Below are 22728 nucleotides of genomic sequence, written 5' to 3' on the forward strand. Positions count from 1 at the left end.
ATCATCCAACCTCCCTATCACAATGACCAATTAATTGATACGGTCTCTTTCTATTTTATCTCAATTGAATACCTCTCGTATAGTCACGATTTAAAGACGATTCAAATGTTTCTAGGCACATGACGTTGGTGGCCTTAGTCATCCACTCCCCGCCTTGTCTGCCTGAGAGCTCCGCCACGGTTGACTTCATTCCCCCCCTCTCCTGCTACGGCGGACCTGCAATTCTCCTTTGTATTCGGATTGGCTTGCAGAACAATTTCCCGCCATGGCCTCTCAAACACCAGCCGTTGTCATGGACAAGTCAGTTCCTATCCCTTACTCTCCCCAGAATTGAGCCCCATGCTGACACGACTCTCTCCAGCGGTACTGGTTACTCCAAGCTCGGTAGGTGTTATATGTCTAGAATTGAGATATTATATCTGGGAATACTCGAAAGCGCATGACTCTGACCTATCTTAGGTTTCGCCGGTAACGATTCTCCCTCCTTCGTCTTTCCAACAGCCATTGCAACCAAGGCTGGTGCTGGGAGCGCTGGAAGCTCCGGTGCTCGGCCTGCCGTCGCGAACAAGCCATCCTTCCTGTCAGGCGGTGGTGGTGGCAGCTCACACCTTTCCGCAAAGCGTGGCACCGAGGACCTGGATTTCTTCATCGGTGATGAGGCTCTGGCCGCTGGTAGTGGCCCCGGTTATGGCGTCAACTATCCCATCCGACACGGCCAGATCGAGAACTGGGATTACATGGAGCGATTTTGGTCGAATTCTATTTTTAAGTACCTTCGTGTCGAGCCCGAAGACCATTACTTCCTCCTCACCGAACCCGTAAGGAAGCCATTCAACAAAACCTGGGCAGCAAACATGCCGATTTAGGATTTGGAAGACTAACATTGGAGCCTGATGTCAGCCACTGAACCCCCCCCGAGAACCGTGAAAATACCGCCGAGATCATGTTCGAATCTTTCAACTGCGCTGGTCTCTATATTGCCGTTCAAGCCGTGCTTGCCCTCGCCGCGTCTTGGACCTCCTCCAAGGTCACCGATCGATCTCTCACCGGAACTGTGATTGATTCCGGCGATGGTGTCACCCACGTTATTCCTGTAGCGGAGGGCTATGTCATTGGATCTTCAATCAAGAGCATTCCTATCGCTGGTCGAGACATCACATACTTCGTGCAGAGCTTGCTGCGAGACCGCGGTGAGCCGGACAGCAGCTTGAAGACCGCTGAGAAGGTAAAGGAGGAGTACTGTTACGTGAGCCCTGATATCGTCAAGGAGTTTGCTCGCTACGACCGTGAGCCCGACCGTCTCCTCAAGCACACCGTGAACTCGCCGAATGGACGCAGCGTACAGATCGATATTGGCTATGAGCGTTTCCTCGCCCCGGAGATCTTCTTTAACCCCGAAATCTATTCGTCCGACTTCCTCACCCCACTCCCCAATGTTGTTGATGGCGTTATCCAATCCTCGCCAATTGATGTTCGACGAGGACTTTATAAGAACATTGTTCTGTCCGGTGGATCCACCTTGTACAAGGACTTTGGTCGTCGTCTACAACGTGACATCCGTCATCTGGTCGATGATCGTATCCGCGCCTCCGAGGCTCGCAGCGGTGGTGCTCGGAGTGGTGGCCTGGATGTCGCAGTTGTGACACACAAGCGCCAGCGTCATGGACCCTGGTTCGGAGGTAGCCTGCTGGGTCAGACACCTGAGTTCCGAAGCTACTGCCACACTAAGGCTGAATATGATGAGATTGGCCCTAGTATTGTGCGGAGATTCGCACTGCTTGGCGGTCCTGGAAGCTCTTAAAACCAAAGCCTCCCTTTTATTATCGTCGTCTTTATCAGCCTGGTGTCGCTGGACGCTTTTGTTCATAGTCCGTTAGTTCATCACCTTTTCCTTTATCACTCGTGACGCAATTCCTCCTTGCCCCTGTCCTGGTCATGCATGATCCAAAGTGGGCGGCACAGCGCTTTGTTTTTAGTATGCTACTAGTACGTCTGGTCCCCAAGTAGATAGAAGGAGATTAGTTCCTAGCCCCTTTTTTATATTATCATTCAGAAGCGTATTGAAAATGCCAAAATTCTCCTTTTCTCCTCCCTCGCCCCTTTTTTATTCTGGGATTACCTAAAAGTATAGTACAACGCCATTAAAATGCAATATGTTCAGTCAAAGCATAGAAAAACAATGCTTATCCTTGGACATCAGAGTCCAATTTTACTTAGACTTTTCAGGGAACGTAGCCCGGTTGAGGATTGCGACTCCTTCAACATGTCCGGTTTGAGGGAAGAAATCAAAGCCACGGATGCTTTCAATTTCATATCGGATATTGCGCTTTTCGTCACCTTGTACCATGACCGCAACATCGCGAGCCTGGGTATGCACATTGCAACTCACATACACAACACGGCGAGGACGATAGTCCAATAATTGTTGAAGGAAATCATCAGAGCAGCCCTTGCGAGGTGGATCGATGACAAGCAATGTTTGATCAGGCGGGTATGGAACATCCTTGAAGAGAACAGCTGCATCAGCGGCAGCGAAACCGGTATTGGGGAGATCATTGGCGCGGGCATTGTCGCGGGCACAGACGATGGAATCTCCTGCAACATCGACACCAAGACTAGATTTGAATAGAGGGGACAAGGTGATGGTAAAGAGACCCGACCCGGAATATGCATCAAGAAGATACTTGATGGGCTGAGCATCCTGGTCGTTACCGGGAGGGAATACCTTTGAGCGAATATACTCGGTGAAACCGGACAGAATCGAATTGTTGTTCTGGAAGAAACCGCCTGCCTTGTTGCTGAAGATATAGTCATCGATATACTCAACAGAGGTGGCGTTGTTATCAGTGACGCAGCGCTTCTCCACGGTGTAATCATCTTCCTCGATCGTGATAAGGTCACCAGAATCAGAGCCCTTGGCGGGTACCAACCCGGGAATATATTTGACCTTTGACTTTGCGCCTGGTGTATCCTTGGCAATGCGAGTGGTTGATTCACGCATTAGTAGCGTGGCGCCCTTCTTGTAGGAAGCAATATTCTCAGCCACGCGCTTTCTCTCGCTCTTCAACCCACGTCGCACAATGTCAGTTCCAAGTGGACAATCTTCAATATCCATGTCCATTTTTCGGTTTTTGTATGTGAATCCAATTGGAGGCACCTCTTTCGGGAGGGGATTTCCCTCCTCATCCATCTTGGGTTTACCACCTTGCGCAAAATGGGGTGTGAGTTTCGTACGATATCCAAATTGTAGAGGGGATGGGAATGTCTCTTCAATAGCAGGAACAAGGTGAGGAACTAGACCAGAGAAGTTGGCGTAGGCTTTCTCCACGATACGGCGCTTGTGCGCAAGCTGGTCCTCATAAGACATCATCTGCAATTGACAGCCAGAGCATTTACTGAAGTATTGACACTTAATCAAAGAATCGTCTCTTGTTGGGCCAGGCTCAATCACACTCAGGAAATCGGTCATACTGTAATGGTGGGATTGTTCATGTCGCACCACTTTGACCCGCGCCTTGTCGCCGGGCACTGTAAATGGCACCACGAATACATGGTTCAAGTCTTGGTCATATGCGAGGCCATCCCCAGTCGAAGAAAGCATGGTAATTGTCACATCCATCTCAGTAAATCTCTCAGGAAGAGTAGGTGCGGTTTTCTCGCCATTGGCTTGATCTTCAGTGGACTTAGGGCGAAGGAGTTTGTCGACATCCGCGAGTAGAACATCGTCATGCCCACTGCTTTTGTTGCGCTCAACTTTAGCCTTCTTGCGCTTCCTGTCGAACGGTTTCCTTTGGTGATTCATTTTGGCTGTGTAGTGCGTTATAAGAGGGCGTTGAGGAGTGTGTCTTGGTGGATGATTGTATGCGGAAGTTGAATTTTGTTGAATTCGAACAAACGGACGTAAGCAATTAGATCCAAAAGAAGGCAGTCGCCAGATAGACAGACGGACAGCCAACATGTGCGACAAGTAAAAATGCAGAAAAGGAAAAAGAAGAAAAAAAAGTAAGTTCGATTTCCATAAAATTAAACCTGGGCTTAGCAACGGATCTCCCGCCTCGCTGATTGGATGACTACTCACCGCCCGCGAGCAAGAAATTCCTCCCGGCGTCGCTCTTCCGCCGACTGTTTTGCGTGTTGCAATTGCCTTCATTCTTTATTCCTTTTCGTTGTTGAGCTCGTGGTTGGCGTGTTACTGGCCGACGAGCCAATAATATTCTCTTCATTCATCATGAGTCTTGCCCGGCCGGCAAGATGTCTGTTCTGCAGCTTCTCTCGAACTGCGACCCCCGGCACGCGAGTTCCTCGTCGTCAATTCCACTCGACTCCAGCGCCATTGACCAACCGGAAACCCAAGTTCCCCAATGTTAAGAGTCCCGAGAATCAGATTGAATCCTCTTCTCGGTCGGGATTGAAGCCTGAAGACTTCAAGGCGTATACCGAGGAGGAAAAGGCCCACTTGGCCAAAGAGTACTCGGCCGCTCAAATGGAGGCCATCAAGGCTGGTGAGGCCGCTATCGATCCAAAGGATCTGTCTGAGCAGTCCGTCCGCCGTACCGACCCATATCGATTCAAGTATCTCGACGATTTCTCCGTTATTGAGCCCGGCATCGACCGCAATGTTCGCGCCCCCCCAATCGAACTCGGATTACAATTTCAAGCTGAAGACGGAGGATCAATTCGTCGAGGACTTTGGCCGCTTCTTTGCAGAGTCAAATGAAGATATTAAGCCATCTGATTTCGTGCGATTCGCCGAGTCTTTGCGATTAACGGAAGGCAAGGAGGAGAACGAGCTGAACCCGCATAGCGCTCTCGTGCCGGATCTCTTTGGCCCTGGCGAGACTATTGACGAGCCCCGTGTAGAAGAGCGGAAATCTGCTGCGGAAAAGGGAGAGAAGGAGCGCTCACTTGAGGCTGAGGAGTTGACTGATGCCTTGAAGAGTCTCCTTCTGGCCACTGGTTATACCGAGCGTCAAGTGCGGGAACTTCGCACTAAGACTTTGGTGTCCCACAGTGTTGTGAACCAAACTCGTCTTGGTAAAGTCCGCCGTGCCTACCGTCTGTCTGTTGCAGGCAATGGAAACGGTTTGTTGGGAATTGGCGAGGGCAAGTCCGAGGAAGCGGCCGATGCGAAAATCCAGTCGCAATACCGCGCTATCCGTAATATGCAACCCGTCCCTCGCTATGAAAACCGTACCATCTTCGGTGATGTCACCGGCAAGGTTGGAGCTGTTGAGCTGCAGTTGATGCACCGTCCTCCTGGTATGTTGACCGCATTCTCCTATGTCCCGTTATCGACTACTAACAAATACCCAGGCTTTGGTCTCCGTACCCAGCACTTGATCTATGAAATGTGCCGTGCCGCCGGTATCCACGACCTTGCCGCCAAGGTGAACCGATCGCGGAATAAGATGAACACAGTCAAGGCCGCCTACGAGGCATTGATGAGCCAGCGCGACCCGGAGGAAGTTGCTCGGGCTCGCGGAAAGAAGATCGTCGATGTGCGCAAGGTGTACTACGCGGGGAAGGTCTAGGCTAGACATTGCATTCTGACAAGCGGTCAGTTCGTCCATTGTTCCTCGGCGTGTATATAATTTTTTTTTATTTTTTATCTTTTCTCTTCTCCTTGTCTTTTGCATGTACTTTTATATCGATTGCCCATATTTCAAAAGGAATGCAAATTCTTCAATCAAACCTGCGTATTACATTTTTGGAACACTTATCATTGAATTTTGAGATTGTATTTGTACCATCGACCAAGATCTTGCTGAGTTTTTGCCCTATTCAACTTGGTCATCATTAACCATGCCACTATATCCAGGTAACGCGCCAATCCACCAATAATAAAACCAGGGTATACGCAATAAAAAAAAAACACCAACTCCTCTTCGAAGCAATGTATGTATGTGCAAAGAAGAGATCAATCGGATATCCGAGAACTAACAGTCCTGCAGCTCTGAAAAATCACTGGAAAGTGACTTCCCCATCACCTTCATCCCCTTCATAACCCATATTCCGATACTCTTGATCCTCATATTGTTGACCGTCTTCTTGATTTTGCTGATGTTCCTCATTTTCATTCCAAATTTGCTGTTGTAGAACAATACTGTAGACACTAGCCTTGAGTAACGTGCACACCGTCGCCGTCTTGCGTTCAAGAAGTCGCATTCCGTCTAAAGTCATAGAGGCCGGGGAGCCAGCAAGGTCGCCTACTTTATCCGAGAGCTAAAACAAGTAATAAAGAGGGTTAGCTCAGCTAGGGCACAAAATACACTATATTTGAGAGGGCAGTGGAGAGAGACAGCGAGAGAGAGAGAGAGAGAGAGAGAGAGAGAGACGGGGACCAAATAGATGGAGCAAAGTTTTGAGATGAGTCTGAACGCGTAGGAGATTAGGGCTAATCCGATCGCCCACGTACCTGATTGACATTTCGTAGGAGACGAGAGTATTCATTTAAAACTTCCTGCTCCAATTCCGAGACAATTCCGTGCTCATTTCCTAGCAATGGGTTATTCGAGCGATTGCGGCCGTGGGAAGCTTCTGCGTCGGAGCTTGTTGACTGCTCTGGCGGGATTGGAGGAGTTGTAGTCGCTGGTTCGGGGGAGACGTAGGAGAAATCCTCGGCGTCAGGATCGTCGGATTGCGCGAATGCAGACATTTTTTTTGTAGGATTTGGGCGTAGTTTTGGGTAGTCAAAGCGATTTGGAGAGGAGAGGATGGCGGAGAGTTCGATGCGGGGGGGATTTTGTTGATAACCCGCTAATCGGGCCGAATTGTGCTTTATGCCCAGTGCACCCGAAGCTGATTGGGTTGAGGTCAAGCTTTAGTGGTATTTGTCACGAAATAAAACCAATGGGATTAGTCTGTATAATGCCCACATATGATCAGCAATTCCAAATTGAATGTTGTGAACTGGATTGTTTGGATTAATCACGGGGCATCCATAGTGCGGGAACTCAGGGATAGTTAGACACAAAGTGACTATGTGGGCTACATCGCAACGAGAAAAACCTCGGACACGATTACCTTTAGTATTACAGTCAACTGGGGCGCCGTAATACCAATGAACCTCCGAATGTATTACTACTCTCTTATATTTCTAGTTGACATAAACCTCAAACAAGACCAGGTGCCAATACATCCAGAAAAGATCAATTTGAGAAAACAGCAGAAATAGAACCGAACTTCGTTGATAGAGAATACCACGCCAAATTTCAAGAAGAACTACTGACGAGTGTCAAATAACCAGATAGTCCAAAAAAACAAGGAAAGCCAACGGGAACCAAACGCCGGCCGCTGCAAAAAGGAAGAGAAACGATGTATAGCGCAGCTTCCAGCGAGATAAGAGGAACTAAATAATAGATCAAAGGATAAACGAGCATTGAATCGTGATGGAAGGAGTGGGAAGAACGAAGTCGCAAAAGGATATCAAAGAAGCCCAAGGTCTTTTGGTGATGACAGGAATGCAAAATGCAAGAGCGAGATGGCCAGAACAGAGAGCATAGAGTAGGAAGAAACGGCCATAGAACGATTCCAGAATACTCTGAAACACGGTAGACATCCGACAGAAAGTGGCAATGGAGTGTAACAGTTTAAATGCAATCGTCAATGCATCATGATCGTCATCAAGCCGATGCCCAGGCGGCGATCCCTCCCTCTTTATTATACTGGGAGATGAAGAGAAAAGAAACGGAACAGAGAAAACAAAAAAAAAATACAGTGGGCTTCAGATGCTAGAAGATGCTGCTTAGTGATCACCCTCGTGATGAAGTGTAACGCTGTTGAACTCTTCAAAAGGATCATTCAGTTCGCCGTTGGGAGTCGCGAGACCAGAGTCCATGGGAACACCAGGCATCTTGGCAGCAGGGGTGCCACCAATATCAACACTAGCACTCTCTTTGACATTCCGGAAGTTCACAGTGTCGGTACCGGCACGGCCCTGGTGTGGGATCATAGGCGGCTTCATATGGCGAATCAGAGCCCACTGCGTCGATCGGAAGAAGGGATGTGTCTTGACATCAGATGCTCCAGCGCGAGCTCCAAGACGCTTAGTCTCATCCTTGATCAACAGCTTGCGGATCAAAGACTTGCATAGCGTGGAAGTCTGTTGCGCACCCGACCCCTCGGGGAAGTTCACTTCATCACGCAAAATGCTGGCAAATGTTGCATTTCGGTTCTTGCCCTTGAAAGGCGTGGTGCCGTAGAGCATCTCGTAGACAAGAATACCCAATGTCCACCAGTCAACTGCACTAGTATGTCCGCAACCCTTGATAACCTCAGGCGCAATGTACTCTTCGGTGCCAACAAAGGAATTGGTGCGGAAATCGGCAATGCACGACTTGGTATCAATAGTGGGCAAAGCAGCAGAAGAATTGCCGCCGCTTCGGCCGGGGATCATAGTAGGAGCACCTCCGGGACCAGACTGTTTGGACAAATCAAAATCTGAAAGCATGATGTGACCAGACTGATGAAGAAGAATGTCTAAGAGAGAGCACATTAGCATATTTATCCTGGCATATCGTCTATTTTGAATAGACACATACTTTCTGGCTTGAGATCACGGTAGATGAAACCCATTAAATGGAGATATTCTAATGCAGCAGTGACTTCGGCCGCATAGAACCTTGCAGCATCCTCAGAAATGCATTTCCCTGGGCGTGTTTGAAGAGCTAGATTCTAGGTCAATATGCGCTTTCTTTTGGCGTTGCGGGGGAAAGAAGGCATACTTCTAAAGAACTCGCCACCACTGCAGTATTCCATACAGAGATACAAGTAGTCCTCGGATTGGAAGGAGTGATAAAGGGTGACGATGAATGGATGGTTACTTGTTGCCAGAATTTCTTGTTCGGCAAGGGCGCGCTTGATCTTGTTGCGCTTGATCATCTCCTTCTTGCTCAGCACTAGGATCAAGTTAGTATATGTGACAGGGATATAGAAAATAATAAACTAGACCTACCTTTCATAGCATATAGACGGCTTGTTTTCTTCTCGCGAACGAGATAGACTTTTCCGACGTCACCCTTGCCAATCAACTTGATCTTGTCAAAGCTTGCAGGACCAACCTCAACATTGCGTATTTTGATAGAGTTGGAGCTGTAGGTGCGGCGGAAGGGAGCATCCTCGCCACCGGTAATCTTGCTGTCGACACCTATCGGGGGCACAGCCAAGACTCCTCCCTTGCCATCAGGGAGACCAACGGTGCCATCCGGGCCAGAAGTTTCCACAAGGGGCTCCTTGCCCATCTCAGATGCCTGGGGACGCCCATCACCTTGGCTATTGAACAGGCCTTGGGCATTGGGAGCAGATGCCACACGGCGAAGTTTACGTGCCAATTCCTCCTTGTTGGCAGTTGTTGCTTGCTCCACTGCGGATACCCCGGTGACCTGCAACTCGGGAGTATCGGGCGGCGAGGATGGAGCAGAGCCGTCATTTCTGTGCCGTAATGCGGGTTGGCCTTGGTGGGCAAAGTAGGGATTTGCGGTAGCGGTAGGCGAAACACCGTCATCTAGAGGATTGCCTTCACTAGCAACGGTTGTTGAACGATTGCGACCGATTGTAGGGAGAAATCTTGATTGTCTGAAGGTAGACTTGTCCTTATCATTCTTCGGCGAATCCTTCTCGCGTTCACGGTCGTTCCCGACGGGACTTCCGCCATGAGATGAATGGCTACTTGAGCTATTGATCCGGAAAAAGTTCTTGATCTTAGTAGGCAAATGGCCAGATTCGCCGGAGTGTTTTCGGGTTGGCAGGGAGAGGCCAGGGAAATTTCCGCGCTTTTCGTTCGTCATGGTCGACGGGCTGGATGCGAATAGCTGTGTCATTGTAGATGTCTGTAGAATAATCGGAGTATCAAGTCGACAGCCGACTTTTACCCGAGAGCAAAAAATTGAACTCGGAAACGAAAGTTGCGCAGTATAAATGGAAAGGCGGGGATGTGCAAAAGCCGGACTGGGGATACAATCGCGGGGAGGGGGGCGAATGATAACAGGCCAGGTTCGTCGAAACGAGGGCTAACTACCCTTTAAAAGAATGAAAATTCAAGGGCCACAGTATACAGTACTCATTCGCGAGACTGCATTTTATGATCCAACAAGTAAAGAAAGGCAAAAAGTAGAAGCAGAGGAGGGTAGATTGGAGAAGGCGAAAGAGGGAAGGGGAGTTGGAAGTTGAAAGTGGAGACCGACGCGGAGGCCTTTTTTGATTAGTCACCCGATTGCAATGATCGCAAGGGTTGAGATTCTTCTTCTATTGGCGCAGCAGGAAATAAAACAGGCGTTTGTTTTTGAACTAAATGAACGACACACAGAGAGGGAGAGGCTCAGGTATACAATGAGTGAGGGTTCTACAAACACAGAACGACATATCCTCTAAAGGAAACCGCAAAACAGTACATTGTGGTACAGCAGAAAAATAAAATAGGAAAAGAATAAAACAGAACTCCGGTGGCGACTTTTCGACAATCCTTGCAATTGTTGGAAATCCAATCTTTGAATCCATACTCCACGTGATGATGGGCCAATGCCTCGTTGGACTTGCGGTGGTGCGGAGAAGATGGAGAGATACACTTGTCTCTCCTCATCCATATCTCCAGATATGAAACTGAGAAAAGAGGCGGGAAATATCATACAAAGAGTTTCTTGAGAGCTAAGGCCATCCATCCTGATTCATCGTCGAATCGTCCAGGAAGCCCGTTAGCAGTAATATCGAACGTCTGAACCGTCGGGCGCCCGGTAGGCAGTCCATGGTGACCAATCCCCTGCATTGCGCGAAGCTCAGTACGAATGGCTTTCGGGTCTGCTCGTTCGTGCTGATGCGCCACACATGCGACCTTAGGGTTATCATTGAACCCCTGTATTAGATCAATACTGGCATCGTAGCCAGCATCTCTTGTGCATGCCTCACTAGGGTGACCAAATCTAGATTAGCGAATAATTTTGAATGGTTCGACTGACACAATTTCTTGCGATCTCACCTTCGATCCGATGTTCCACTGCCTGGGGTATCCAAATAGCTAGCCTGGCAGTCCAGGACAATATCCTCAACTTTCGGCCTGCTGTATTTATTGGCGACGCTTGGCTCCCTATCACTCAAGCCCACGTAATCTTCAAACACTGTACCCTCTTCATAATCGTGATCCAACAATGAATCTGATTCTGAAGCAGAGCCCATACTTCGCCAATTCGAGTCAAAATATTGGGGAATGGCGCATCGTTCAGCTGCAAGGGGTCTGATACTACTGAATCGACGCCAAAAATTGCGCGGTACAGTCTGACTGTCACAGCGACGCATATGCCTAGGAAGAAATCGAGGCGTCCGACTTTCCACAATGCGATCGACTTCTTCATGAACGGGGGGGCTCATGGATCCTATCGCCTGTATGACCGGCATTCCGTGGAACATCAGAGCAGACTGAATCGAAGAGACAAGTTGAATCATCCTCGCTAGCTGCATCCCGATGTATAGAGGATAAATCTCTCTCACCCTGGTCAGCCATACTACTGTTGATCCTGCTGATGTCACCTTTCAGCTCGTCACCAGCACACAGATTTCGTGCACTCGTGTCACTGCCATCATCGCCAATGCCGTATAGATCAGATCCCATATCGTCAAAGCGACCAGGAACTTCGGACTCGGGATGCTCAATGGGCTCACTAAATTGGGGTCTTCGCTCTTGATTGAAGACAGCATCAAAATCCGGAAGGGTTGTATCGCCATTGATGGTCACCACGGAGTCTTGACCGGTACTGCATTCCCGAGATTCGATTTTGTCTTGATGGAAAGATTCTTCAACTTGAGGCGTGGTCTCATGCGAAGTACCTGGGTCAGGGGAGAGAGAGACTGTACCAAGCGGCAGCCCCTCATGGAACAGTGTTCTCATCACCAAATCCGTAATGCTCGGAATACTTGAAAATCGTTCTTGGGTTTCGCCCAAGAGAAGCTTTATCTCCTCCAAGCTGTCAAAAGCTTCAGATCTGATCCGCTTCCATCTGATTCGCTGTCCAACTTGTGATGGGCTACTTACAGGCCGCATAGCAATGTCCGCATCTACCAAATGAAGTTGCTGGCTCGCAGCCTCCAAGACCATTTCCATCTGTTCATGGAGATAGATCATGTACTCAACTCGAATAGAGTCTGTCGATCTTCTGACAAGGTCGAGTAAATAGCGAATGTTGCTTTTAAATTCAGTGATGGTTGCGTTTTCGATTCCGTTGGCGATATTATGCATCTGATCTATCTTCAACCTGAAAACTCCAGCTGGGTGGAAATTCAGCTCCGGTTTCATGCTCAAGGCCTGGAAATGGTCTCCATCTACCTGCTGAGCCATTTGTGGTCCGTCATAGACATCCATTGATTCCTGTGGGCAAAAAGGCGATAGGAATGATTGAAAAGGCATTGGGAGCGAGACCGGAATCTGCGCTGTATTCATTGGTGCTGGATGCAAGCCACCTTGCTGCGCTTGACCAGAGGAAAGGAAGGCCACCGCACTGTTCATAGTGTTCATCCCAACTTGAGGATAATCTTTATCGGTCGTTTTGGCAAATGAAATTTGCTGGATTGGGCTATGCTGGCTTTTGCTCAAGGCCTTCGATTCTTCATGGGTATTCTCCACTCGAGCCAGATTGCCACTGGTGTCCATAGGCACGATGCGGCCCCCAGCAGTTACACGCTGATGCTTAGGCGAGCAATGCTCTTTTAGGAAGCGAGCGAACCCTGCGTCAGTAGCTGCCTTGAAAGGAGTCGTTGACATCTTTCTCTTGCTTGTTATTGGCCGATTATGTTGCTTGGATGAATGTCGCGACAGCTGAACGAGCCGCGAGCTCGCGTGCTTCGCGTTGAACCTTTTAGAAGAAGGCTCTCGTGGTATCGTTCTTTGGGTCTGTCCACGTCGAAGTATCTTGCCTATGGTATCTGATCAGATATTGCACCAGAATATCTCACTATGCAACGTGGGCAAGACTCAACAAGTATATACTGACATTCCTTGGCGTGACCAGTCCAATTGCAAGCAACTTCCGTACCTTGGCATAATGCCATGAGCGTAGGGATATTGTACTTGATATTGATGGGGGCCATAGCAAGACCAATCTGCGGAGGCAAAGACGAGGAGAGAAGCGTTGGTAAAGTTCTTGACGTTGGCGTCTTGAAAGGTGAAAGTACGAGTACAACAAAAGGATTGAAAAGAACTCAAAATTTGTGTTCGGACAAGTAAAAACAGAGCGTATTTGCGGCTGAGGAGAAGTTGAAGAAGAGGAGAGAAAGAAAAACGAAAGAGGAAGGGAAGAAGTCGAGAAGAAAGTGTGATTTCCTGCAACGAAAGAGTGGCCGCGCCTTCCCATTTAATTAACTTCTCTGAATATCCCAAAAAAAAAAGAATCACACGCTCTCCCGCACTTTCACAGGCGTCAATCCACTGTGAATCCGCCATTCCTCTTCATTTTCATCATCAAATGGTGAGGTGTGAGGTGCACCATCATGAGTTGGAGACATGATATTCTCCGTTTCTTTTCCTTGTTGGCCCATTTCCCAACTTCCAAGACGTTCATGTCCATGAACAACAATACCACCAGTTGATGGATCCTCATTAGAACCCACATTCGTCGGTTTAGAGGTACTACCCCAAATTGGCTTCCGGAAAGTAAGATCCGCATCGCTGGCGTTCTTGTCATTGCCTTTAAACCCTCCAATACTGGCCTTGCGGTTTTGACGCTTACGCATGCCATTGAACAAAAGCCCAATCATGGCAATCAATGCACCAACACCAAGAGTGACAAATGCTCCTATGACTCCAGCCACAGCAGGAGACATCTGTTTATTCTGATCCGTAGAGCCGCTTTCGCCTGTCAGTCCTGCACAGAAAGTAGTATCGGCGTTGCAACGGGTACACCATTCCCCTACTGACTGCATTGCGAAAGTCTCAAGTTCAGATTGGAAATCACTATACCCGGTGGATAATTTGCTTGGTCCATTTCCGAATAGGGGATATGACACAAAGTCCGATGAATCTGTCCCATTATGCAAGTAGAACCTCACAAATAGGTTGTCTGCTCCCGGGTATGAAGGATAGACTTCATCGGTCTCGAAGCTATAAAGCTCGAAGATAAGCGATCCACCACGGACGAGACGCGAGTAGAAATTAGGCTGTTGTTCTTTGGCCAATCCCAAAAGAGAAGCTAGAGCCACGGCAGGCTCATCACTTCCAAACAGCAATGTCATTTTCTGCTGCGTTCCGGATGCCCTGATATTATTTGCGAATGCGCTAAGCATACTAGAGGCCAAGGTTTGTCCAGCAATAGGGTTGGCAAGGCCAATCACTGAATGGGAATCACTCTGTCCATTCGTAGCATATGTATATTGGTCTGCAAGCCACCGTGCACGTTGCAGGTCGTAGTCGGTGATCTTATCGAGAGCCTGGGTATTGTGCAAGATTTCATAGTCCAGAAAATCGGCAATCTCAATAGCATTCAGGTATGTTGCCTGTGATTGATCAAAGTCCCCTGATAATACTTCGTTGAAAAGTTGTGTATAAAAAGCTGCACTTTCTTGTGTGATCTCCTGGGCTTTGCTGCTGTTCCGATATTCGCTCACAGCTGCTTGGTGCATAGTACATCTTTCCTGGCCCGCAACCATCACAGACTGCGGATCAGCTTCTCCTAGTGTCAAGATTTTAGGATACTGGTATCCTCCGAGTGGGTAGCTATAAAAAGTGCCATTCGGCGTTGAGTCTGAATCTTGCACACTCGATTGGTTCAACGGCGGATAGAGGCCCTGCATAAAGGCCTGTGCTGAAGCGATGACATATTGGTCGGTGGTTGTGAGAATGTTCACATCTCTTGAATCGAGATAGAATGGGTGAAGGTCTTTGACCGTGGATCCCGTACTGTTGGCGCTTCCTCCTGTCTTGATGTATCGATCACGGAAGGCGGATCCCGCGGCTTCGAGCTGACTAGCACCATATTGAGACAGCGACTTGGCTGTGACCTCTGACAGGACATTTGGAGTACTATCTCCATAGGTGGTATATGCAAAGATCCCCCAAACAGCCTCCGTATACTCCTGGGCAGTAGCCTGGGTGGCTGCTTGGATAGATAGCACAAGCGCTAAGAAAGGGTGCTTGGTGAACATTCTGGCAGTTGAGACTATCACTAGCTCTAAGCCTAGGTTGATAATTCCACTGTCAATTTCTGCCGATTGGAAGAATACAGTGGTTTTAAGAGCTCGCGGGCCCTGCGACGCATAAAAATGACGAGCTAGGGTAGGATGAATGGGCTAGACCCATGGCTATGCTCAATCAATTGAGAAGTCTCAGTAAAACAGGAAAATGGTACTATAAAAGTTCTGCTTTCGGAAACTTCTCACGCCAGATATCGTCTTTGAACCATGGACTAGGAAGCTGCAAAGGCACATTAAGCTCCTGTCCATTAGGGTTTCGGGAGCATCGTGTGGGTCATTGATTTGTAGCAAATACCTTAGAAGGCTTAAGGCTTTGAATTTGAGGACTTCGTAGATGTTCAATGCATTTTCTCTTCCTTGTTTTGGCGCCAATAATTTTCTGAAGGTGAATTCTCTTGCACAGGGCCATGTTGTTGACGCAAAGCCGAGCGCCTACTGCTATTAAGGTCATTACGATGATTCTACGAATGTTTCGTCGAGCTAAGCCTAATCCTCTATATTACCTTGGAACATTGACAAAAAAAAAGAAATATATATTTTTGCTCTGGGCATGGGTGTGGTTGGAGGGTTACAGATTCAAAGCGACGAACCGGCGAATTCCATCCGTCGATGACGCGCACAATTCCCCCATACTAGACGCGGATCGCGGCATCGTTCTCTGACCACTGCCACGGGGTTGGAAAAAGAAGGAAAACCCAATTTAGAGAAGCTGACAAACTACTTAGTGCTCTCTATAGTTTGAATAAGATTTTTTTTGAAAAAAAAAAATCACCGTTCAAGCGACAGCCCTAAAGCAATTTTGAAGAAATCTGGGTAGCTCAACATCTGATTCGGGAATTCCGTGGGAGGGGCTCCACAACTTGAATGTCTCTACTATGTGGTACGTATGAACTTCCAGGGCAAAGAGCCAGGAGTCACAGTAGCCCTGAAATCAACAGATCCCGAATCCATCCCTTCTTCGCTGATGAAATAGCGGTAAACTCGAGGGTATGAGCTAATTAACAATCATGCAACCTTACGTTTGGGGAGTCAATACTATTTGAGAAGTACACATGCCTCGCCAGATATCCAGCCCCGGAAGGTACACACTATGTGTTACTAATGTAGTTTAGAGGGAAATACCGGCCACGACTGGGGTAAGCTCGCTACTGGCCAATAACCGGTACTATGAAGCTACAACATAAGGATACTATCATCCTTCAGATCTAAAAAGAATAGACCAAAGGCTTCCGGATTCAATACGATGGTTTTGGTTCTTCAAGTTGATTGAAACTTGTACGGAATGACTCTTCAGAAACCCTATATTCAGGGCCAGTCTTAATGCTCAACTGCGCCCTATGTGTGTAGTAGCATTTATGCATCCCATGGGATCCGGGGATATTCTGAGAATGGGGAGTCATAGTCACCCCAGTCTCGGTCAGATTGGCGCATCATTTTTCACAAGTATGAAGCTCGGGAATTGCCTGGAGATTAAAGCTAATATTATTGGGAGAAGGACACGACAGGAAGGGATAATAAACGGATAAAGACCAACTCAAAAATTGGTAGTCAGCCCCGTGTCGCTCGCTCAATCTGACCTTTCTCGGCTTGGGGTCAATTTCCAGCACAGAAACATTAATTTGGGGGCTATGGGCATGCAAGTTGCTCACACTTGAAGAGATTGATGTGTAAGAGTATAAACTGTTGGTAGTGAGAAATATGATTACGTGAGCTTGAGCTTGAAGAAACCACAAAGTATTTCAATTTGATACCTACAACAAAATAGCAATGGTTTCATGACATGAGCTTTGTTGAAGAGTTAGGCTAAGTTAGTGACCACAGAGGACAGGGATTTGGGTTCTAACATACGAATATGGTGGCAAAAGGGATAAAAATGTTGATATGCAGCATATGAGTATCATGCCATGAGGAGCTTATCAATTTGCGTATGAAGTCCAAAGCATGCATAACAGTTTGGCAATAACGTAGATTGGCAAAAGAATGTATTAGACTAGTTAGTAGGAAGGAAACCGGACTGTTGGGCTATTTTCTGCAAGATTTGGAAGCATTCGAGAGCCTATTACAGACTTTGCATGGGCTTACTTACTATTGTTGATCCATGCCGGGGCGCTGAAGTGAACGATCATTTCGATATACGGGTTAGTCTTGTCAACCCCCACATATTCGCTTCGCCAGTAGGACGTAGCTTACTTGGCGCCCGCAATTCTAACCTGATACGGTTTGCGATCATGATTGAAGATGGGCTTAGATGGCCTGTGCTAGATGCGCTCGGGAAGAAGGCGATGTGGTTCTTTACCTGGCAAAGTCGAATGGTTGATTTTGATACGCTCAATATATCCACTTTTTCTGACACTTCAGGGATAGCGCCATGAGGTGAAGGGGTATGTAGTTCAAATTATAACTCCAAGCCATGTTCATCAGCCTCGTCGCAACGGTCGGTCATGTGTAAGGCTTCATTTCATTTTCACTGTTTCATCTAGTTTGTTTTGGGTTACTGATTTGTCTTCAGTCTCGCCCCCACCCATGATTACTTCACTTCTCGCAAAGAATCTCCAAATAGAGTGGAGGTACACGACTGAAGAAATCTCGGTGGCCTGCCGCTCTGACCGGACTTAATCCACCAATTTGCCGGACAAGCTTCTCCCTGTAGATAACAGATACTATGCTCTAGCTTGAGCTTGAGCTGGTTCTCTTTTGAAATTGTCAGACGCGCTATGAGAGAAATGAAATCCTTGACCGTTAAGGATTGTGGTATGCGCTCTATCTGCTATCTGACCGTACCGAGATGGTCACTTGACCGAATTGTACTCGCTATTAGTTTGCAGACTCGAAACCCTCTTTATCACTAGAAAAGAATACTCCATGGCCGTGGAACTTCTAAGTTTGGAAATTTGAAATTCACATTTCTAGAATTTGTCACAATGTGCTTTTTCCATGAAAAGTGGAGCATCATCGTATGTCTATCAGATTGGGGGCGGATGGGGTTAAACAAGACGGTGCATAATGTCAACCTTGACACGATCGGCACCGCAAGGCGTTGTCGGTAGGCCACTGATATTTTTCCGTGATTGGTTCATGATTCTTACTTTTGTCTTTTGCTAGACCCTCTATTGCAAATGCACTTCAGACGGTTCTTAGTCCACTGCTGCTGATGCCGATCGTAATTGATCGATGTATAAAAAAAGAGTGCTCGCCACAGGATCCGCTCGTTTTTGCTTACCGTGTAAGAGATACATCTATCACTCTGGAAAAAAGACCTTTTGGTTCCATTTACTTTCCTCCAGGAAGGACTCATAAAATCCTACATTCCAATATCCTTACCGCTAAGATTTGTTCTCGTTTTGCTGAAAGGGTGTGCCTAGAGCCATGGCGATTCCTTGCAGCATGACCGAATTCAACTTACCATTCACGGCATCTATATCATCGCAAATCGAATCGCCTTATTACATGTCCGCCCCAATGTTCCCGATGGAGGATTCTTCCCACATGGACACCGGTCGTCGAACATACTTTACATCTCCTCCTTCTCCCGCCTCCTCAACAGGGTCTCAACGAGTGAGTAAAGCAAAGAAAGGCAAGCGAGTTCATTCATGCGAGTTTCCCGGTTGCAATAAAGTAAGTCAAAATTGAGCTAGGAGTTTATCATACGATATGATTCTTCGGAGAACATGGACTTATCAATTAACTCGAAATAGATCTTCACAAGAGCGGAGCATCGTCGAAGACATGAGCTTAGCCATAAGAAGAAGAAACATTACCAATGCATGTATGAGGGCTGCGCAAAAGCATTTCATCGCTCTGACTACCTTTCTCAACATATGGCCCGACAGTGAGTATATCGGAGGCTTTGAAACGTGAAATCAGCCTAGTAGCTAATTATCGACCAAACAGTGACCAAAATGCTTCGGTCGTTAGAAAACCCTCTGTCCACAACAGCCTAGCCTCTTCGCCATTTGAAATCCCTCCCACATCAACTAAAGTAGAAAATGCTTTAGAATCTTCCTTGGAAAATGTTTCGCCCCCTTGCTCGAATTGTTTCGATTGCCAATACCGTGGTGAACCTCAAACTGGTTCTCCGTCTATATACTCTTACCCTGTCTCTCACTCAACGCCCATCTCAAATCCTCCTCTGCTCCCCACGCAGTATCCAGCTCCACAAATACCTGCTGAATTTGATACAATTATTGAACAATATTTGCGTCGTGTCCTCAAGCCTGAAGCTTTTATTTCACCACCTGAATCATTCCTATCGCAATCGCCGGAGACGGCCTCTTCATACTGGACGCCAAATATCGATCAGCAATTTTCTCCGAACGAAATGGTATACGAAGACTCCCTCGTTATGAAAGGACGGAGTGGTCAGTTGCTAACTCTTGGATAGGGCTTTGATACAATGAGCTCGACTGGTTACTCTTCATGGACTCCTAGTGCCGAAAGTCTACCCACCCCTATACAGTCGAACAGCACTTTGATAGAGACTTCACCCTCTTCAAAAGACTCAGATATTGAATATTGAATGGATTCTGCTTGTCATATTTTTGGACTTTTTCTATAAATTTTTTTTGATTATTATATCACTATAGTTGAGCTGCCTCTCGTCCTGCGGATAGAAAAATTGCAAGTACCCGAATAAGACCATATACCTCTTTGTAACCCATCTTTTTACTGTGACAAACTTAACAGTTATTACCCACAATTTACCAATGAAAGACAATCAGCAGCTTAGACTATAATCAAGTAAAACTATTAATTGGAACGGCACTGTTCATTCCACAAGATCCAGTTGAGCGACTGCCGACCTAAAAGAAGTATAGAGTCCTCAGTGTGATCAGAATTAATACTCCATAAGTTCTTCAGAATTATTCACAATAAGTCTAGATTCGAAAAGCCTGTTTGAGACTGGTGGCATTCGAAAACCCATCCCAACAGGGCTAGAAGACCGAGTCATCGCCGAGAAGAAAAGGAAAAGGATAGCAAAAGGTGGATTCTTCCTGAAACACCGGGGCCAAGTCAGGTCGCTGCAAAAATAGCTATCCTCCACCTATAAACTTGATATTATCATCGATGACATAAATTTGAACATTGGCATTTTGTCACCAAATCGCGGAAATTCAAGGCTCGCATCGAACTCCTTTCTCGTTTTGATATTACGAGTAGAAGCCCATAAACCAGTCATGATTATCGATTTGACACATAGTATAGTTCGGATGTCACAGGAACTAAAAACAATCGTATTAGAAAGCGAACAAATCAAAAGGATCTCAAACGATGTAAGTTATGTACCTCATTCACCTTCTGCGAAAGTCTCCTCCGAATACCGAAACTCCACTATGGGACCGTCATAGATCCGACGTGCACGCAGAACGTAGTAGATTAAACTGAGCAGTATGACGCCAAATGTTCCAACCACACTGAAATTCATTGTGTCGACAGTGACTACCCATGAAGGGGGCCAGAAACTGAAAAATACCGCAATGCTCATGTAAATGAGCGCAAATGTGTTGACAAGCACGCCCCAAACACCGGGGAGATGGAACGGCCCCCAAACGAGCCTTGCGCCGGCCGTATTGACCATTTCGGAGTTACTCTCAGTGGAATGTCCGATTTCTCCAGTGCAGCGGCGGTAGAGCAATAGACCTGCCACGGTCATATATGAAAGATAGAGTCCTGAAATAGACATGGCGACTAGGTCGTTGAAGGCAACTGAGGAGCCGATGTTGATAAGAGCAAGTAAACAGGCGATCGACGTCGTGAGTAAGATCGAATAAACCGGAACCGCATTTTTACCGTGAACCTGAAGCTGATCATTAGAATCTCTTCGGAAAGGAATCTATGTCTCGGAACTACAAAGGAGAGTCGCAAACTGACCTGACTCCAGATTCGCCAACCTGGGATGCCCCGATCACGCGCGAAGGACCAAAATTGACGAGAGGTTGTTGCCAACATGCCTACAGATGTACTGATGCCCATGGTGGTGATTATAGATCCCATGACAGCAGTTCCTGCGACAGAACCGGTCGCTTGCAAGAAGATTGACATGAATGGATAGCCTGTTGGAGACTCAAGAGCAAGTTCAATGTCCCCAAGACAGAAAAGCATAGCGATGAGCATTCCGAATCCGAGAGACCCATTGATCAAAACACTCAGCATGATTGAAGCAGGCACAGCGGTTGATGCATTCGTGATTTCTTCGGACATCTGACAAACAAGTTTCCTAAGGTTAGCGAATTTCTCGAATTGTCATCCTCGACACTCAAACATAATCATACATGAACAGCAGCATCGCCTCCAGCAAATGCAAACATACATCCGACCATCCCGACGAAAAAGGATAATCCCTGCGAAGGAAATCCTCCAAGGTTGAGGAAATGAGTAAACACTTCTTTGGCACTTCCATGATTAGCCGTCGTGATTAAAGGAATGAGGATGGCAAAAAAGCCTATCAAATGAAGCACAAGAATTAGACCTTCAAATCGAGGCAACAAGGTGCCCCCGATGAGGTTGATAACTAGAGAGAAGACAGCAACCGCCCAGAATAAAAGTGTCCCATGCCAATTCTGCGGCTGGTAGCTGCCATGAGTTAGGGCGATGAGACCTTGAATAAGAGTGCCGACGAGATAACACGACGTTGCAAATGTGGCCTGCCATCCGATGACAGTGAGCCAGCCTAAGGATTTCAGTATGTGATTCCGAGGTCATTCAGTCAAGTGAATTTCATTTTACCTGTCAAATAGCTGGAGATTTTCATTGCGGCCTTCGGCGCGAACATTGAGCACCAGTGATACTGCCCTCCAGAAGTAGGAGCCCTAACTTTGTTAGCCCAGTCTTATATCGCTTTCTTGGGCAGGATTTCCCACATCGAAGCCAGTTCTGAGAGGACTACGAAAGTCGATGCGACACCAATCCAAACGAAAATGAAACCATACACAGCGCCAGCAGGACCACCACTTCCACCCGTCAGTACATATGGCAAATTTCGACAGATAATGGGCACACATACTTCTGATATGCCTGTAAAAATAGACTGGATGACCATGAGATTTTTGTTGATAGGTATCAAACGAGTTGTATCGACATGCGCGACCCGACTTACACAACGATGCCTTCCCAAGTTATCAGGATTGTACAACTGAATCCCAGAATCGACCAGAGACCGAAATTCCGCTGTATTCGCGGTAAGTATACTTCGAGGTACTTCTGCCCTGGAATTCCACACTTTCAAGATATATATAGGAATATTATTGACACACCTTCAGCACTGGCCGCTTGCCCATCCGCGCCAACTCGGCATCGTCGATCTCGCGAGTTGAAATCGAGGGATGATCAACAACATGACGCATGTCGGTCGCATTCGCTCTCTTCATTTCTTGGGTGTACATGATGACACTGGCTATTGTTGCGACCAGGATAGATGCTGGTCGATCATGAGAAAATTCGGAACTTGGTATGTTCCTGGCAGTTTTTAAAGGGGGTATTGTGGCACTATGGTGCAACAAGGCCAAGGCTACCAATTGAAGAAAAGCCTAGAACCAAACTAATGCATGCAAAGCAAAACAAATA

The 22728-nt window shown here is 47.2% G+C and overlaps 10 protein-coding genes across 10 annotated transcripts; 3 read left to right on the plus strand and 7 right to left on the minus strand.

Moving 5' to 3' along the window:
* Window positions 1–265: 265 nt before the first annotated feature.
* On the plus strand, window positions 266–1801 carry N7469_006968 (actin-related protein 3; the record flags this gene model as incomplete). The annotated part of the gene is made up of 4 exons (XM_056645886.1): window positions 266–300; window positions 362–384; window positions 460–818; window positions 920–1801. 4 exons carry the CDS (start codon window positions 266–268, stop codon window positions 1799–1801), a joined length of 1299 nt encoding a protein of 432 aa, XP_056499327.1.
* A 408-nt stretch (window positions 1802–2209) lies between these two features.
* N7469_006969 (tRNA (uracil(54)-C(5))-methyltransferase) lies at window positions 2210–3802 on the minus strand (the record flags this gene model as incomplete). Its single annotated transcript, XM_056645887.1, has 1 exon — window positions 2210–3802. One exon carries the CDS (start codon window positions 3800–3802, stop codon window positions 2210–2212), a length of 1593 nt encoding a protein of 530 aa, XP_056499328.1.
* A 426-nt stretch (window positions 3803–4228) lies between these two features.
* On the plus strand, window positions 4229–5531 carry N7469_006970 (mitochondrial 37S ribosomal protein uS5m; the record flags this gene model as incomplete). Its single annotated transcript, XM_056645888.1, has 3 exons — window positions 4229–4618; window positions 4659–5259; window positions 5314–5531. The coding sequence occupies 3 exons, from the start codon at window positions 4229–4231 to the stop codon at window positions 5529–5531; spliced, it is 1209 nt and encodes a 402-aa protein (XP_056499329.1).
* Window positions 5532–5961: 430 nt separating this feature from the next.
* Window positions 5962–6655, minus strand: N7469_006971 (DASH complex subunit DAD3 family protein; the record flags this gene model as incomplete). The annotated part of the gene is made up of 2 exons (XM_056645889.1): window positions 5962–6222; window positions 6416–6655. The coding sequence occupies 2 exons, from the start codon at window positions 6653–6655 to the stop codon at window positions 5962–5964; spliced, it is 501 nt and encodes a 166-aa protein (XP_056499330.1).
* A 1089-nt stretch (window positions 6656–7744) lies between these two features.
* N7469_006972 (putative serine/threonine protein kinase (Nrc-2)) lies at window positions 7745–9818 on the minus strand (the record flags this gene model as incomplete). Its single annotated transcript, XM_056645890.1, has 4 exons — window positions 7745–8478; window positions 8541–8666; window positions 8724–8897; window positions 8954–9818. 4 exons carry the CDS (start codon window positions 9816–9818, stop codon window positions 7745–7747), a joined length of 1899 nt encoding a protein of 632 aa, XP_056499331.1.
* An 800-nt stretch (window positions 9819–10618) lies between these two features.
* Window positions 10619–11166, minus strand: N7469_006973 (uncharacterized protein; the record flags this gene model as incomplete). The annotated part of the gene is made up of 2 exons (XM_056645891.1): window positions 10619–10898; window positions 10970–11166. 2 exons carry the CDS (start codon window positions 11164–11166, stop codon window positions 10619–10621), a joined length of 477 nt encoding a protein of 158 aa, XP_056499332.1.
* Window positions 11167–11338: 172 nt separating this feature from the next.
* On the minus strand, window positions 11339–12745 carry N7469_006974 (uncharacterized protein; the record flags this gene model as incomplete). Its single annotated transcript, XM_056645892.1, has 1 exon — window positions 11339–12745. One exon carries the CDS (start codon window positions 12743–12745, stop codon window positions 11339–11341), a length of 1407 nt encoding a protein of 468 aa, XP_056499333.1.
* A 626-nt stretch (window positions 12746–13371) lies between these two features.
* On the minus strand, window positions 13372–15120 carry N7469_006975 (uncharacterized protein; the record flags this gene model as incomplete). Its single annotated transcript, XM_056645893.1, has 1 exon — window positions 13372–15120. One exon carries the CDS (start codon window positions 15118–15120, stop codon window positions 13372–13374), a length of 1749 nt encoding a protein of 582 aa, XP_056499334.1.
* A 3432-nt stretch (window positions 15121–18552) lies between these two features.
* Window positions 18553–19549, plus strand: N7469_006976 (uncharacterized protein; the record flags this gene model as incomplete). The annotated part of the gene is made up of 3 exons (XM_056645894.1): window positions 18553–18783; window positions 18864–18997; window positions 19060–19549. The coding sequence occupies 3 exons, from the start codon at window positions 18553–18555 to the stop codon at window positions 19547–19549; spliced, it is 855 nt and encodes a 284-aa protein (XP_056499335.1).
* A 903-nt stretch (window positions 19550–20452) lies between these two features.
* Window positions 20453–22547, minus strand: N7469_006977 (putative GABA permease; the record flags this gene model as incomplete). Its single annotated transcript, XM_056645895.1, has 8 exons — window positions 20453–20962; window positions 21037–21366; window positions 21438–21835; window positions 21892–21974; window positions 22026–22115; window positions 22169–22192; window positions 22262–22332; window positions 22419–22547. The coding sequence occupies 8 exons, from the start codon at window positions 22545–22547 to the stop codon at window positions 20453–20455; spliced, it is 1635 nt and encodes a 544-aa protein (XP_056499336.1).
* Between the last annotated feature and the right edge of the window lie 181 nt (window positions 22548–22728).

This window comes from Penicillium citrinum, assembly GCF_028827155.1.
Source record: "Penicillium citrinum strain IBT 23319 chromosome Unknown utg000006l:1.0-3011923.0:1.0-3012962.0, whole genome shotgun sequence".
Taxonomy (NCBI): Eukaryota; Fungi; Ascomycota; class Eurotiomycetes; order Eurotiales; family Aspergillaceae; genus Penicillium; species Penicillium citrinum.